Source organism: Rhamphochromis sp. 'chilingali' (assembly GCF_963969265.1).
Source record: "Rhamphochromis sp. 'chilingali' genome assembly, chromosome: 21".
Lineage (NCBI taxonomy): Eukaryota > Metazoa > Chordata > Actinopteri > Cichliformes > Cichlidae > Rhamphochromis > Rhamphochromis sp. 'chilingali'.
The window spans coordinates 19,574,404-19,592,267 of NC_137949.1; the positions used below are offsets into that span (position 1 = coordinate 19,574,404).

The following is a 17,864-nucleotide window of genomic DNA, read 5'->3' on the forward strand; positions in this document are numbered from 1 at the left end:
ACGTGTGAAACCTCAATTCTACAGAGCAACCAAGTGTGAAATTGGATGCTGTACAGCACAAATGTATCTCTCCATCCTCTCATCTCACTTATGTCCCCCGTTCAACGTGTTGCAGATGGCTTAAAGAAAAATGCAGCTCTTTATGCATCTGAAATCGGTGGCACGGTGTACGATTTCTCATTAATCTTTATCAAAATCGTTAAGATACTGCAAAACCTAAAAAATGCAACTGGAAATACATAATACATAACTTCAGATTCTTTAAGAGCGAAGAGATTTTCCTCACGACTTTGTATTTTATCCACTACAATATGAAACTTCACTTGCAGCGCCAGCTCATCCATCAGTCACAATCACCGCCCTCAATTTGTCAAACCAACACTGCAAGATTATACAGCAGCAAACAACCACTATGAAGCAGATCAAATTTAAAGTCCCAACCTGGCAACTTCTAAAGAAAAACAAGGATATTTTTAAGATAATTGTTTCGGTTTGCACTTGTGTGGCTCATGAATCAATGCCTCATTAGGGTTAACGCCTCATTATCCATTTAACGCATCCAGCCTTCTGATGCATACAAGTGGATTCCAGGAACAGATCTTGTCATGCTCACTCACCTTCAGCTTGTGTTCGTGCTCTTTGTTTACTTGAGACAGCAGCTGGGCCTTGCGCCGGTTCAAGGCGTCGATGAGGGCGTCGCACTGCGCCACCAAGCAAGCCTCAAACTCCACACCGTTCTCCTGCAGGAAAAATTTACAAGAAGCTGGAAAAGCAAAGCATCTGAAGACAGAAAATATGCAGGAATTTGCAGCTGGAAACAAAACAACAACAACAAAGAAAAAGATGGAGGATACTTTTAAGGCCGTGTGCATCACTTTAATAGCAGGAGTAACAGTGAAATACAGGAATGACACAAGAGTTTAATGATGGGATGGATAGTTTGCTGAGATACCTCCTCCTCAGACGAGAAGCGTGAGTAAAATCATCATGATTCATGCATCAGCAGAGTAATAAACTTGACGATTACGCCTCACGCTGTCACTTTTTCACACATCTTAAGTTTTTTTTTGTTGCTCGTCACCTCCTCTCTACTCTTTTACCTCACCCTCACCATTTCACACTGCGTGACAACTATCTACGAGAGGTTTTAATCCCACCTTCCTCCTCTAATCGCCCTCATAAGCTGACCAAAGCTTTGTCTCCACATGAGCATCTAAATTTAGACCTGGTTAATGCGTTAGATGGAAGAAAATAATATAGATGAATGTGAATAAAGGGGAATTCCCATTAATGCTAATATAACCATGTGTTTCTGTAAATGTTAATCTTTATAACCACCTTTGTTTTGCATCCTGAGCTCAAATTTGATGCAAGTGTAACACAGTAAGGGGAATTGTTGAAAAGAATATATCAATGGGCCAATAGGCTCGACTATAGGAGCACAGGGGTGTGTTCAAATGAGACACAGAGACAAGAATGTAACTCAAAAGAACCAGCCAACTTTAGTGACATAAACCATAAGCTTGACAAGCACAGGTTAAAGACACTTTACAATGGTAGAAAGGAAACTTACAAAAATTAAAAGAAAAGTAAAACACAAACTACTAAAGCAATGACTTGGCCAAGTGTTATTTTTGGTTTTCAATGTTCGGGTTTCAATGCTCGGGTTTCAATGCTCGGGTGCACCCTAGTAACCTGACTCCTTAACTCTTATAGAAACAGATTACACAAATCCAATGCACATTCAAATGAAAATTTCACACTCTTTTCACATGTGGAGAATGCTCTACACAACAGCTCATTATTTAAAGTCCCAAATAAAAAATGTCCAAGGGGTAAAGTCCAAAAAATTCCCAGGGTGTGAAAGAGAATAGGGATGAGAGAATGTCAGTCAGTGGTCTTATGTATAACCAGCTGTGCGTGAAAGTGTGAGTGATACAGTCCTACCACACCGCAAGGTGCAGCAGATCATCAAGTGGAAAAGAAGCGAATCTCAGTCTCTCTAAGTCCAGGTGGGAAGGCTCGCCATCTATTTCACTGGAGGAATCCTATTTCACTGGAGGAATCCACCTCAGGAACAATTCAGCATACAAAAAAAACCTGACCGATCTCAGCGCATCACGGCCGAAGACAATGGCATAGTGTCTCTCGGTCGGAAAATGCAGGGCTTTCTGGAAGCAGATTGAGATGAACTTCCAGGCAGTTGATAGCAACCAGAGCTAACAAAGGCTAACAGTTTAGCTCCACGCGGTACTTTTTAAAGTCACCAGAAAAATGCAGCATTTGCCTGCTTACTCACTGTGGCTACTTTTAACATGAAAGGTAGCTGATAACCAGTGAACTTATGTGCAACACAGTTGGTTGCAACTTATATCTAATACTTTTTTTCCAGCTCAAAAGCTTCAGTCTCTCTTTTCTCCTGCCAGCACGCGACTACCTCCACACATAGCAGCAAACACAGAGCACGTAGGTGGGACATACAGCGGCAGACTGCTCTCCCATTGGTCAAAACATACTGGGACCTGTGCATTTCGATTGGTTGGGCAGGCTGTCCATCTCTCTTCATATCAGTCCTTAAAGTGGTACCCCCATTTTATGTGGGTTACACCCTCCCCTCTTGATGGTATGCCCGTCCCTGGGCATCTGCAGGGTGGCACTGAGTTACACTGCTTTGACCTTTCCAACATAATTACTAGTTGGATCTTCAAATCCATTTAAAGAGCTAGTCAATGCCTCACTTAGGCCTTGAAAAAGAGAATTCACCACCGTTATCAGAGGATTCCCAAGTGTCACATAATGCAGTCTCTTGGGCTTTGCTTGCAATCTGTTAGAACGACGAAGAGATGACTCAGTATCTTGAAGTCCATTATTCTGGATCATCACAGGTTCAGGCTGTTCAGTAACAGGTCTGTTCACATCACTTAATCCTTCTTCACATGCTGCATCAGAGCTCGTCCCATCATCTTGAGGAGCTTCCTCAGACTGCTGCAATTCTGAACTTTGAGGAAGTCCTTTGGCTGAGTCAAGCCCATGCAATATGTTTGCTTCAGGTGAGTTGTCACGTTCAGGTGAGTTGTCACGTTCAGGTGAGTTGTCACGTTCAGGCGAGTTGTCACGGTCAGGTACATCCTGAATCATTCCTTCACCTTCCTCTACAAGGGATTTAGTGGCAGGAGGATCAGGTGGAAGTGAAACTGTAGGCACCTCTGGTTCTGCTGATTGTCTGACCACACAAGGAGGTTTACTCAACTTGTGAGTTTCATGTACTGGGACATATACGTCGGACTTTGATGTAATGAGAGGGCGAAATGTCCAATCAGATACATCATCCATATCAGAGGGAATTTCATCTCCCCCCTCGACAACAGAACACTGCCTTGTTCTGGGTCTCCTGTTTGGATGGGTTTTGACTGTCTCGGGTTCTGCAGCTGCTGACAGAAATCCACATGGGAGAAGCAAGTCACGATGTAGAGTCCGCACAGGACCATCTTTACCCTCAGGTTTAACTGTGTAGACCGGCATTTCTCCAGCTCGCTTAAGGACAATGTAAACATCCGTTTCCCACTTATCTGCCAGCTTATGTTTTCCACGCAGCTTCACATTTCGTACAAGAACTCTGTCTCCACTCTGCAATGTTGATTCAACCACTCGTCGGTCAAATCTGGCTTTGTTGCGACCTGCATTCTTTTGTGCATTATTGGTGGCAATCCGGTAGCTTTCTTCCAAACGAGATTTTAGGTTACCGACGTACTGGGAATGAGTCTGCTTAGTAGCATTAGTGGGCAACCTAAAGATTAAGTCAATGGGCAGTCTTGGTTGCCTCCCAAACATCAATTCATAGGGGGAAAATCCAGTCACGTCACTCTTCGTACAATTATAAGCATGTACCAGAGACTTGACGAAGTCTCTCCAGTGGAGTTTATCTGACCGATCCAGTGTCCCAAGCATCTGGAGAATAGTGCGGTTGAATCTCTCAACCGGATTCCCTCTAGGGTGGTAGGGGGTTGTACGCACTTTCTTCATGCCAGTAAGTTCACAGAGTTCCTTGATGGTCTTTGATTCAAAGTCAGGACCCTGATCACTAAGAAGCTTTTCGGGAAAACCATAATGGACAATGAAGTTGTCCCAGAGACACTTTGCTACAGTCTGTGCTCGTTGATTTGGAGTTGGCACTGCCACAGCATACTTTGTGAAATGGTCAGTTATGACCAATACATCTTTCGTGTTTGAGCGATCTGGCTCTATTGATAAAAAGTCCATGCACACTAGTTCGAGAGGTCTGCAGGTCTTAATGTTTATCAATGGAGCAGCTTTCTCTGGAGGTGTTTTTCGACGAATACATCGCTCACAAGATTTGACCATTTTTTCTATGGTCATGTGCATTTTCGGCCAATAAAATCTGGCCCTTGCCAAGTCTACTGTTCGTTCGACTCCAAGATGGCCCATATCATGATGAAGGCTTGTAAGTGCTGTGGCTCTTAGCTCCTCAGGGAGCACAAGCTGATATGAGGTGTTGGGACCATCTTGCCGCTTACGGTAGAGCACCCCGTTCTGTATTTCAAGCCGATTTAACTCTCTGAGTAACAGGGGAAGTTCTGGTAGCTCTAACCTAAGGCTGGGAGGTGGAGTTTCGCCAGTCTCCAAGAGTACAATCACTGCATTGATAGCAGGGTCCAATGTCTGCTTTTGCCTCAACTCCTTCTCAGAAATTGAGTGGACAATGGGAAGCCCATCCACTTGCTCCTGTTGGAAGCAGTCGGGAATAGCTGTGGACTGGTGAGTGAGGGATTCAACTAAGGTCAACCCAGAAGTGGTGGATCCAACATTAGCTACGGCTGAGGTGACCATATGGCGCTCACAAATAGCCTGAATTACATCCAAGGGAACAGTCTCTGGACTCTCAGGGTTGCTCAGATGGTACAGTGTGAACTGCCGGATTCTCTCACTCTCCTTCTTAGATGCATAATCATCCTCTGGTGGACTGTGAGGACGACGCGAGAGCGCATCAGCATCCATATTTTGTTTTCCCGCTCTGTACTGAAGACTAAATGAATAGGTGGAAAGACTGGACAGCCACCTATACCCTGTTGCATCAAGCTTTGCAGAGGTCAAGATGTATGTAAGAGGGTTGCTGTCAGTCACTACTACAAAGTCTGTACCATATAGGTAGTCAGAGAATTTTTCCGTGACTGCCCACTTAAGGGCCAAAAACTCCAGCTTATGGGCTGGGTACTTCCTCTCACTCTTTGAAAGACCACGACTTGCAAAAGCTATGACCCTGGACTGTCCATCTTGTACCTGATATAAGGCAGCACCAAGGCCAATGGTACTGGCGTCCGTATGTAAAACATATGGAAGCTGGGGGTCTGCAAATCCCAAGATTGGAGCGGAGGTTAGCTTTGCTATTATTTGGTCAAAGGCCTCCTGACATTGAGGTGTCCAACGCTGACCAAAGGGTTCCTTTGGGTTGCGATACTCTGAATTTGCGTGTGTCCTTGGCTTGTTGTTCCGCTTCCTAATTGGTGGGTAGCCCGAGGTTAGTTCGTTAAGTGGTCTGACAATGACAGAGTAGCCCTGAATAAACCTTCGATAATATCCAGCAAATCCTAAAAAGGACTGAAGTTCCTTAAGATTTGTGGGGATAGGCCAGGTCTTTAAGGCCTCAACTTTGTCAGGGTCAGTCTCTACTCCTCTTGCGGAAACAATGTGACCAAGGTATTTTACCGAGGTCTGAAAGAATTTGCACTTTTCTGGTGCCAGTTTCAAGCCATATGACATCAGTCGTTGCAGGACATGTTTCAAACGCTGTTCATGTTCCTCCAGGGATGATGAGAAGACAATCAGGTCATCAATGAACACCAGAACCTCTTTGAGATTCATATCTCCTACACACTTCTCCATCAATCTCTGGAACGTCGAAGGTGCATTTGTGATCCCCTGGGGCATCCTATTAAATTCCCAAAATCCAAGTGGGCAAACAAATGCGGTCTTATTCTTGTCCGCTTCCTCCATCTCGACCTGGTAGTATCCAGACTTGAGGTCTAGGACCGAAAACCACTTAGAACCTGCAAGAGCACTGAATGCATCTTCCAATTTTGGAAGGGCATAAGCGTCTTTGATGGTCTGCAGGTTCAGCTTTCTGTAGTCTACACATAGACGAACAGAGCCATTCTTTTTACGAACGACAACAATGGGGGAAGCAAACTGGGACTCAGATTCTCGTATAACACCAGAATCAAGGAGTTCCTGTAGATGTTGTCTCACAGCATCCACATCATTGGGGTGTATGGGACGTGCTCTCTGTTTAAAGGGTGTCGCATCACTGAGTTTGATATGGTGTTTGACTTTGTCAGTGTGTCCAAAGTCCAATTCGTTCTGAGAGAAGACATTTGGCATGTCGTTTAACATGTTTGTAACTCGCTCCTTCCATTCAGTGGGTAAGGGCGAATCTCCAAAATCAAAGCTCAGTTCTGAGGAAGACTTAGCTTGAAATTTAGAGCAGTCTGGTTCTCTGACAGTTTGCTCTTTGTGTAGCACTTGCAAGATAGCATTAACATCTGCCAAAGGTGTTTTGGGGGGTATGACAATGTCATGGTTGGTTTCATTTCTCACTACGACAGGGAGAAGACACTGACGTTTGCGTGGTAAAGTGACTGCAATTGCTGAAACTAGCAAGCCATTTGGTAGTGAAGAAGCTGAAGGATGTTCAAGGACAGCATCTCTTTGCATGTTCACGGGATTTACATTGACAGAGGCCTCCAGGACAACAGTCTGTCCTGCAGGAACGACTGCAGGCATCTTACCTGTCAGTTTTGCACAACCAAGGCTACCAGAGTTAAAGTTTCTTTGTCACATCTCAAGTATTTGGAGAACTGCTTGATACCCATTAAACAAAGGCTGAAAGGGTGAAAGCTTCTGGTAATTAGCATAGAGGGCATCAAGGGTGTTTGTGCCTATGAGTACCTGCTCATGGGCTGTAGAGCGGAGATGGGGGATAACCAAGGCCAGAGTGTGAACATCAATATCAGAGCCTACAAACTCTTTAGGAAAGGTGATGGTAAGCTCAACATATCCTAAGTAAGGGACAGACTGGCCATTGGCACCCTCCACTTCAAGCAACTCATTTAAGGGATGAATGGTCAGATCTGCAAGATGTTCTTCATAAAAAGACTGGGGTACAGTTGTGACTTGTGAACCCGTGTCCAAAAGACAGTTTGTGTCTCTTCCTGCAATAGTTACTTGAGCTGTGGTCTTAGTTCCTACAAGGCCATGTGGAAATTTTGATCCTTCCACTTTAACGTTTTTAATGGCAGGTTTCAGGATTTTGGGACTGACATTGCAAGACTCCACTCCCATATGTCCCTCTATGGGAGTAGGCTTCAGTTTAAATGTGCCTCACTTCGAGAAGCATTAGAGGCTTCCCAAGCAGCCTGTTTTTCTTTCAGCTGTCTTTTCTTAGCTGCTACAAGGGAAGGGTTTGGCGCTTTATCACAAACTGAGACGACATGGCCATCCTCCCCACACTGGAAACAGTACCATGGACGTGGTCTACTGTTAGCTTTAAATGTGGAGGGATGCTGACTGGCCACTTTTGGTTTCACACCGTGGGTGTCAGGTGTGACGGACCTCGCTTTTTGCTGCTTAGGTTGTTTCGTCTTATGATTCTCAGATACAAGACTGTTAAGCTGAATGCTGAGGTCAGCAACTTGTTGCTTTAGCGTCTCAAGATCAGATTTGTCCACCAGATTATTGGTGGTGTGTGCGAGTTGCACGTGTGACGTGGCGTGCTGCTTTCTAGAGTTTTGGGCAGACTTAGCATGACTAAAATGCTGCCTCATGCGGCTCAGTTTTGCAGCCTGTTTATCTTCTTCTGTCCTAAGAAGAAGCAGCAGCTCTGCAAAGGAAGGTGGGTTTTCTTTTTTTTGTTCTAGCTGAAGATCGATTATTAGTGCATTCTCCCAACAACCTCGAATGAACTGCTTTAAGAGCTGTTGGTTAAAATCATGAGCGGACACACCACCACGTCTCATGGCTCTACTTAATGCAGTGTGCAGCCTCTGCAGGAAAACAGAAGCTCTCTCTCCATCATTTTGAAATGTGCTCATGAACCTAGCATGCAGCTCATCACCATCTTCGACTGTTCCGTAGGCAGAGTCAAGCAACTCAAGATAAGCAGAGGGTCTAGACTGTGGACTCAGATGTTTAATCATCTCGGAAGCAGGAGGAAGCAGACTGTCAAGTATACGATGTGTGCAGTGCAGATCAGACACAGAAGGATCTCTAATAAGGATTTCAACACTAGCTCGCCACGTATCATAATCTGCCTCATGGCTAGGACGTGGGCTCTTGCCCGAATAAGCCCTGAGTCTACCAGATGATGCGAACTGGGGTGAGCTCTCATTGCTGCGCACTACATGCTCAACAACTACTCGCTGAACAGCAGTTGGATTAACATCAATTATGGGGCTAGAAGCGGCCCCAGAAGAAGCTGGAAGAGTCTGTGAGGGGCTGAAATCAGTCAGGTTTTCACTGAAATTGGGAGAGGTAAGAGATTTACTTGCGTTATTTGGTGATGTCAAAACTGTGGAGTCTAGAGGTACACCTGATTGAGGGTCCTCAGAAAATGAAACGTCTCCCTTGCTGGTTAAGTCTTTCTGTGGAAGTGGGCTCTGTACAGTTGAGGATTCTGGACCAGTTTGAGATGACTGGGAAATAGCACTTCCTGCCGATGAAACCAGATTTTTAAGTTCTTCCTTTAACATCTCCTCTAATGAATTTCCACTCAGTTTGGCAATTTCACGGAGCTGTTCCATGTACATTTTAGTGGCTTTGTTTCTGGCATCAAGGGAGTAAACACTTCCTAAGGCCTTTAACTCATACACGATGCCTGCTTGGGTTGTACTTGGAAGCCGCAGAGGTAACAGTGGCTCCAATGTGTGCATGGCAGTCTCATGTGTAAACTCGATGATCATGTGCTTATGGTAATCTGACTCAGGATCGTCTAGACGAAAGTAACGGTTGATGGAACCATATTTTTGGAGGAAAGTGGACACTTCCTCATCAGTCTCTGATCCTGTGATCCCACTAACAACTACAGAATTGGGAATTCTGACGGATTCACTTAGCACAACATCCATTTTCTCTCTAGAAGTTATAGCTCAGATTAAGCACTTTTAAACACCACACACAAATTGTCTAGCACTTAAACACACACAACCATGCTCCTGGCTGGCTCGCCAAAGCTCTCACTGTAACACAGTAAGGGGAATTGTTGAAAAGAATATATCAATGGGCCAATAGGCTCGACTATAGGAGCACAGGGGTGTGTTCAAATGAGACACAGAGACAAGAATGTAACTCAAAAGAACCAGCCAACTTTAGTGACATAAACCATAAGCTTGACAAGCACAGGTTAAAGACACTTTACAATGGTAGAAAGGAAACTTACAAAAATTAAAAGAAAAGTAAAACACAAACTACTAAAGCAATGACTTGGCCAAGTGTTATTTTTGGTTTTCAATGTTCGGGTTTCAATGCTCGGGTTTCAATGCTCGGGTTTCAATGCTCGGGTGCACCCTAGTAACCTGACTCCTTAACTCTTATAGAAACAGATTACACAAATCCAATGCACATTCAAATGAAAATTTCACACTCTTTTCACATGTGGAGAATGCTCTACACAACAGCTCATTATTTAAAGTCCCAAATAAAAAATGTCCAAGGGGTAAAGTCCAAAAAATTCCCAGGGTGTGAAAGAGAATAGGGATGAGAGAATGTCAGTCAGTGGTCTTATGTATAACCAGCTGTGCGTGAAAGTGTGAGTGATACAGTCCTACCACACCGCAAGGTGCAGCAGATCATCAAGTGGAAAAGAAGCGAATCTCAGTCTCTCTAAGTCCAGGTGGGAAGGCTCGCCATCTATTTCACTGGAGGAATCCTATTTCACTGGAGGAATCCACCTCAGGAACAATTCAGCATACAAAAAAAACCTGACCGATCTCAGCGCATCACGGCCGAAGACAATGGCATAGTGTCTCTCGGTCGGAAAATGCAGGGCTTTCTGGAAGCAGATTGAGATGAACTTCCAGGCAGTTGATAGCAACCAGAGCTAACAAAGGCTAACAGTTTAGCTCCACGCGGTACTTTTTAAAGTCACCAGAAAAATGCAGCATTTGCCTGCTTACTCACTGTGGCTACTTTTAACATGAAAGGTAGCTGATAACCAGTGAACTTATGTGCAACACAGTTGGTTGCAACTTATATCTAATACTTTTTTTCCAGCTCAAAAGCTTCAGTCTCTCTTTTCTCCTGCCAGCACGCGACTACCTCCACACATAGCAGCAAACACAGAGCACGTAGGTGGGACATACAGCGGCAGACTGCTCTCCCATTGGTCAAAACATACTGGGACCTGTGCATTTCGATTGGTTGGGCAGGCTGTCCATCTCTCCTCATATCAGTCCTTAAAGTGGTACCCCCATTTTATGTGGGTTACACAAGCATCTTTTATAGTTTTATTAAGATAGTATCTTCCCATCTGGCCCTGTGCAGAGTTCAAGCCAAAGATTAGAAATTGAGAAATTCAAATGAATACAATAAGCCTTTTTGTGTCTGCTGCTCACGGCAGCCAGTGGACAGTCTGGGATCACAGAGGGGGATTACAGCTTGGTAGAAGAAAATATTCATGCAGATTATGGGTATGTGCAAAAAACCAAACAAAACAAAAAAACACACGTGTGTGCGTGTGTCTGCGTATACCTGGATATGCTGGACCATATTTTTTAGTTGAACCAGGAACTCTTTGGCCTCAGTGGCTCGATCTGACAGGCCGTTGAGGGCCTGGGACAGTTGACCCTGTGGAAAGAGACAATAAAGTATAATTACATGGACCTGCAGTACATTCAAATAACAGATGAAGTGCTGAATCCTCAGAATCTAAAGAAGGAAATGAATCTAAATTATAATCAGAGCCATATTAGTATTTAAAAACTCCAGGGTCATACACAAAGACTGCAAAGATCTAATGAAATATAAACTTAATTTTGGGCCAGTTCATAGTGATACAGAACATGAACCTCTAGCTTTTATTCCATTAATCACTTACTGGGTCAGAAGATTCAGTAACAATTTTGTTTATTTGCAGCTTTCTTCATTTCATTTGAAAACAAATTGCATATCTTTGTGTTTTTGGAAAAAACGTGTAATTTTGTCACCTTGGTCAGCCTTTTGAAGATTCAGCTGGGCCTTTCCCCACACAATTTTTGCATTAAATTAGATTAATGGAAACTGAAGATAACCATGTAATTGATATGCCTCGTGGACTATCAGCTGCTCTGTCACGCAACCATCCTTTTTGTAGTCCTTCATCCTTGTTGAATAGGGGCTAACAGTGGATTTTGTTGTCTTAACTTTTTAACTCAAACCCCACCTAAATATTTCCAACCCCGACATCCTGTTTTACACAACAACTAAGGCCCCAAAACTATTCCGTGAGACCTTTAACACTGACAGGAAAGACACATGGAGGCAGCCCAGCAAGAGTTATTTTGGATGCAGATTCCAGCCCTGACAGTTCATCATGTGCTACAACCCCAGATCAGAAAAAGTTGGGATGACATGCACGATGCAGACTAAAAAAAACACTTACATATTTACTTTGGCTTTTGAATGCAGACAATATGATCGACTTTATTTCATTCCTGCAGTTCAGGCTTGCAACAAATTCCCAAAAAACATTTGAATAGTAAAGCAATAAACACATATGAGACATTTAAGCACTGAGGATACCAAGCAACAAAATGTTTCAGGTGTTATTTTTTACCTTTCCTCCTGCAAACACATCTTTGTTGCATTTTTGTTGCGTTTTAAAATTCTCCACATATTTTCTACTGGGGATGGGTCAGGACTGCAGGCGGGCCTTTATAATGTGGTTTTATTTTGTTTTGTTGAAAAGTGCATAGATGTTGTTTTACTTGTTGGTGACAACAGTCTGGATGGCGTTTTTGTCTTTGGTTCAGAGCACACGGTTTCCATGTCTTCTAAACAAAGATCTGGGATACCGATTGTTGTGACCAGAACATGTTTTCATCGTCACAGATCAACATGCAGTAAAATTTAAATTTGCATTTGTGAATGTAATTGGGATTGTAGTGCTTCATAAAGGTTTCCCACAGAAATCCTTTGCTTTTATTGTTATATCAGCTGTTGACGGATGACAGTGATGTCTGAGCGACTGGGGTCACGAGTGTTCAGCGTAGGCTTCCACCTTTCCCCTTTATGCACTGAAATTCCAACAGATTTCTTTCTTCTTTGAGGAACACCATTTTTAAATATTTCTACAATTTTCTCTTGCATTTCTTGAGAAACTGGAGCAAATCTGCCCATCTTTGCTCCTCAAAGACTGCAGCAAATCAGGATCACGATCACCTGTTGACATCATGTTGACGGAAGTCCTGTGGAACGGTTGTATGCTAACAAATTAAATGAAGATGAAAAAAGAAAAATGTGAAATATCTCGGGTTCACACTGAAACGAGTGGGTTTCTTTCTTTCTTTTTTAAATGATTAACTCAAAGGCACTCAACATGGGCCGACTTACAAACAAAGCTGCTTTTGATAGCGGCTGAGAATCTGACATTTTAAAGTGTCTGAGCTTTCACCCCTGAGACAAAATGCACTGACAGCCTAATTTTCTCACACAAAATGTCATTTTCAGCTTAAAACTGAGATGATATGTACATCTATTTAACTTTTGCACTGTTAATGTTATAGCTGGGACTCTGGTGTGTGGAGCACATATGACGGGAAATGACATTGTTGTCCGTGTGCGCTGACACAGAAACGCTTTTGAAATTAGTTTTTCATGTATGTGAAGCAAAGGCTGTGTGAACATGGAGGTGACAGGGAGAGAGGACTTGGCCTGACCCTGTGGGAAACTCATTCGCTTGAGTGAACAACCGTCAAGCTGGTGGGTGTATTGTCTTCTGGGAGTAAACGAGGGCACTGGGCCTTATCTAAGCAGAAAAGAAAAACTCCACTTCAACGCAGGAAGACAGCAATAAAACCAGCGACTAGCTGATACAGTAGAAAACGCTGTGAAAACAACTCATCACACGCAGTCTGCTCCTCTTTGTCAGCCCAGCTCGTGGAATCTGACGTTGGCCGGACGAGTGGGAATCAATCTGCAGGGGCCGACAGCTGACCTTCGACCTTGATGTTTGGGAAACCATGACAGCTGCCGTTAACATGAGTCTACTGCACTGGGGGACAGTAAGACCTGGTAACAGCTGAGCAAAGATCCAAATGTAAACTTTCTTTAATTGTGTGGGATTTCAAAAAATGTCCTCTGTGTTATTTAGGGCTGCATACTTCAACACTGCAAAGAAAAGAAATGAAAGAGAAGACTTGAAGTGTAAGTTTTCTTTCATATAAGAATAAAGTAACAACAGATTTCTATGAATTCTGAAGACCTGTTTGACCTCTTATAAGTATGTACTTATCAAACATTAGTCTAAAAAAATGGCAAACACTTGTAAAATCGGAAAGTCTCAAGAGGAAAAACTGAAGTCTTTAAATTGCTAATCCTGTCTTATCAACTAAAAGGTAATCCTTTTACAGTGCAATAGCACAACTGCAGCACATTTTGAATATTATGAAACAATGAATCCAGCAATTTGGCTCTCTTGACTGATTACCAACATTTAAGCATAAAAGAAGAGCGATAATTTACTTTATTAACCCCCAAAGGAAAATGTATTGTAGTAGCTGCAAATTCACACAAATTACTAAAAAAGCATAAACTACATAAACCAAGAAAAACTCATGCAAGCTACAAATTTAAGTAAAAGATAATAAATATATGATAAAATATGGACTATAGCTAGAATTTAAGATATTTGAATTGTTGCTATTGTAAAATTTAATGAATTTCATAATTTTCTTGTACATTTACAATGACAGGGCTATTCTATTCTATTCTATTCTATTCTATTCTACTTACTGTTATGAAATAACCCGAGCTCTTTGGCTTCCATTGAATCCACTCACACACTTCTGGTCATGTGATCACTAGCCACGACTTAACTGCTATTTTGGACATGTGACAATGTAAGGTCAAACGAAAAAGGCCTGAAACCATCTGGCAGGCAGTGGTCAAGAGGGAGGAATGTGTATTTTCTAACCTGTGGACGAGTCGTTGGTTGGCAACTGTTGGGAAATCGATTGGTGAGGGCCCCATTCGCATAGGCCTAGAAACTGGTCAGTGGTCCCCTGGCAACCACTGGTCACTAGTGAAAAATGCGTATTCCTCAACCTTGTGATTGCTTTAGTCACTAGAATATTGCTCTTAATTTGAATGAAACATACCGACTTGTCAACAACTTGTTCGTCATGTTACAATCAAGATTACAGTTTAGCCTCAGAGAGACCAGTCAGTGATAGAAAAATGAGTATTCCCTGAACAGTTATGAGCTGTGCGTGATTGCAGTTGCAGGGGAAATGATTGATAAACTACAGCCTGGTCAGGGGCTACCTGGAAACCACCTGTTGCTAGGCAAAAAATGTGCAAAAAAACCTCCTTGTGATTGTTTCGATTGCTAGCATTTCCTGTGATGATGTTTTGAATGGAGTTTTCTACAAACACTGGCTGGCTAAATTCTGAGCAGTAGCGAAATGTTGAGTGCATCACTGAGGCACAACTTTTACTTTGGAAGCAAACAATCTCTATTTCTGATTTATGTTTCATTATTTCAAGTTTTATTACCACTGGGCTAGCCAGTGACTAACGAGATCACAAGAAGCTTTTTGGTGAAGCGCCCTTTCTGTTACTTTGTGCATGTGACTTCACATAGCAACAGCCAGCAACCATGAATCACTCGCCAGCAAGTCAGGGAACACACTTTTTTCCCTAGCAACCGTTAACCAGTATAACGAATAGCTCTTCACACAACAGCGTGTTTCTTCACAACTGTAGTAAATTTACCAATTTTTTTCAGTTTTATGTTCCAGGTTGTTTCTAGGTTGAGCAAAGTGTCTTTCTTGCAGAATTTTTTTTTAAAACTTTGTTTTGTGTACAGAATAAACAAACAGGATTTAATGAGCTTTAGATGTGCTGGTGGGCAGATTTCCATGTTTTCAGTCATCTTTATGCAAAGCTTTCCTGGCTCCAGCTTTATAGCTACTGCTCAGACATGACAGCGTTACCAATCAAACTCTTGGCAATGACAGAAATAGAAGAATTTACCAAATGTCAAAACATTCCCTTAGATAAGGAAGACATCTTCTGATTTGAATTCAAATCCACAACAGAAAAGAAAAACTTTCTTTTTTTCCAACTCACTCACTTTTTAGGACAACCCTTTTGGGTTTCTGAAATCAATCGGCTGCACTCTGCCTGGATCGCTAAGCCGCCACCATCATTTTAAGATCCTGCCAATCACACTCTGGTGACTTCATCACCGATCAGCCGGTCCTTCACACCTGCCCTTTCATCTGTCCTAAACTGGGAGCTGGTTTTCACTCTCGGTTCTCTCATTTTGCTCTCTGATACAGTGATGGATACTGTGAGAGCTCGAGCCTCGCCTAGTTAACAGTCAGCTTGCGTTTGATGACAGAGCAGATGAAATGAAAAGCACTCGATTGTCCGGGGGCGTTTTTCCGCAGTGTCTGTTTGAGAGCCTGCAGAGCTCAGTCCTCAAAACCAGGTCAAAAAGTGCCACGAAAGTGGAGGCTGGTTTATTTTTGCACAGCTCACGGCGACTTCCTGCTCTGCGGTGTCCACGGTGCCAAGACCGGCAGGTCGGCATATGGGAAGACAGACTTTAGCAACAAATCAAGAAAGCTGAGGTCAAGTAGGAAGAAAACTTGTTGTTCGCACCTCAAGTTCTGTCGCAGATTTTTTACATTTAATGACTTATTTTTAAGTAAAAGCTAAACTATTCATGACAGGGAAAAAAAGACTGAGGCCACATCTCTAAGGCAAATATATAATTTGCTTTGATTATTTTTTCATCCAAGTGCTCTTCATACAATTCAACTACACAAGCTGGGAAGCCATTTTCCCAATTTTGCATATAAATGAGAATGAGAAGATGGAAACAACATGGAAGCTACAAAACAGTTTATAAATTTATGGATCAGAGCTTTAAACGACATGCTGATATTTGTTTCCAGTATATTTGAAATATATTTCTTTATATCCTCCTGAGAACTAGCTTATTCATTTATGACCTCTGTAATGGACATTTGTTTCTGGTCTATATCTTTTGACATATTTGAGCTACCCTACTAAGTCCTGATGTAATAAATAGAGGATATCCTGGGCTTTCAATTGATATCTTGTGTGTTTTCGTTTGGTTTGTAGGTACTAAGTCAATCAGCTACAAATACCGAGGTTAACTGAAAAACACTCAGGTCTCTGTTGAGCCACACCTCTTAATCTTTGAATTCAGGTGTTTTCAGTCTCATAAAATCAAGAAATCAGCCAGGCAGGCTACCTTTACAAGAATTTGTGGAAGAATAACTATTCTCACTAAATTCAAGTGTGATACTGTAAAATGATGTCGTGAAATTTCATCCCTCCTAAATGTTCCACAATCAGCTGTAACAGGTAAAATTGCAAAGTGGAAGCATTTAGGGACTGCACCAATTCATTCATAAGCAGGAGACCACCTAAAGTTGCCAACACTCTGCTGAGACAATAACTACAGCGCTCCAAACCTCATCTGGCATTAACATCAGCACAAAACCTGTGTGCCGGGATATCATGATAGCATGGGTTATGATGGCTGAGCAGCTGCATGCAAGCCTTACTATTAGATAGAGTGGTGTAAAGCACACAGGTTTGGTAAAAACCAAAATGCTGCCTGACTGCATTGTACAGGTTGTTTTTCTAAAGTTGGCCTGGGCTTCTTAATTCCAGTAAAGGGAAATTTTAATGTTTCAGCTTACTGTACCAAGATATTTTGGGCAAATCTAGGCTTCCAACTTTGTGGGAACATTTCCAGGATGACTGTGCCCTAGTGCACAAATCAAAGTCCATAAAGGTATGGTCGGATAAGTTTGGCGTGGAGGAAATTGACTGACTGGCACAGAGCCCCAACCTCAACCCCATCCAACACCTTTGGGATGAATTAGAGCAGAGACTGCGAGCCAGGCACTCTCATTCAGCACCAATATCTGACCTCACAAATGCTCTTCTTGATGAACAGACAAAACATTTCTATAGATTTGTGTAGAAATATTTCCCAGAATTTTGGAAACTTATATTTGCAAATGAAGGGCCAACTCAATTTTAATGTCTATGGATTAATGTGTAGGTGGCCCGATACTTGTAATGTGTGGAAGACTTGCTGATGATATCCCAAGGAGATATTTTACTTCATCCATTTGTTACAGTTTTTATTCTTGTGTTTTTGGTTTGCATGCAGCTTGATGAGATTTTCATCATTTCTAAGATGATTGATGAGAACATTTAGCGATAACTTAAAATGCACGACATTTACATCTCATCTTCCTGCATTTGCATTTTCATTGCTTTTAAAAGAGAATATATTTCACTGTCATGGCATGATTCATGCTACTGTGATATTAGTTCTGGATGATACTCTCAGAGGGACTAGGGCTTTCTAAAAGTTTCAGCTGAATCCTCTACTTACATTAATGCAATGCAACTTCAAGCTTGCCCTGGGGATAAAATACATCTTGTTCAGGGATAGTGGAAATAAAAGCATCATGCAACGTTAGACTGGAGAAGAGGATGGTGCAATGTTTTGGGATGAGCTTCGAGGGGTTGTTGAGTTAGTGGGGTGGGGGGGCTTAGGATATAGCTGCTATTTGGAAGTACTAATCATCTTATTAATTAAGCCA

General features: G+C 42.4%; 1 protein-coding gene across 6 annotated transcripts in view; it reads right to left on the reverse strand.

Annotated features, from left to right (window-relative positions):
• Nucleotides 1-17,864, reverse strand: part of trim9 (tripartite motif containing 9) — a 54,229-nt gene that overhangs the window by 26,925 nt on the left and 9,440 nt on the right. For all 6 annotated transcript variants that reach the window (XM_080870697.1, XM_080870699.1, XM_080870696.1 and 3 more), the window contains exons 2-3: nt 10,759-10,854; nt 618-740 (exon numbers count right to left, since the gene is read on the reverse strand). In XM_080870697.1, coding sequence (XP_080726823.1) covers nt 618-740; nt 10,759-10,854 — 219 coding nt within the window. The remainder of the gene's footprint in view (nt 1-617; nt 741-10,758; nt 10,855-17,864) is intronic.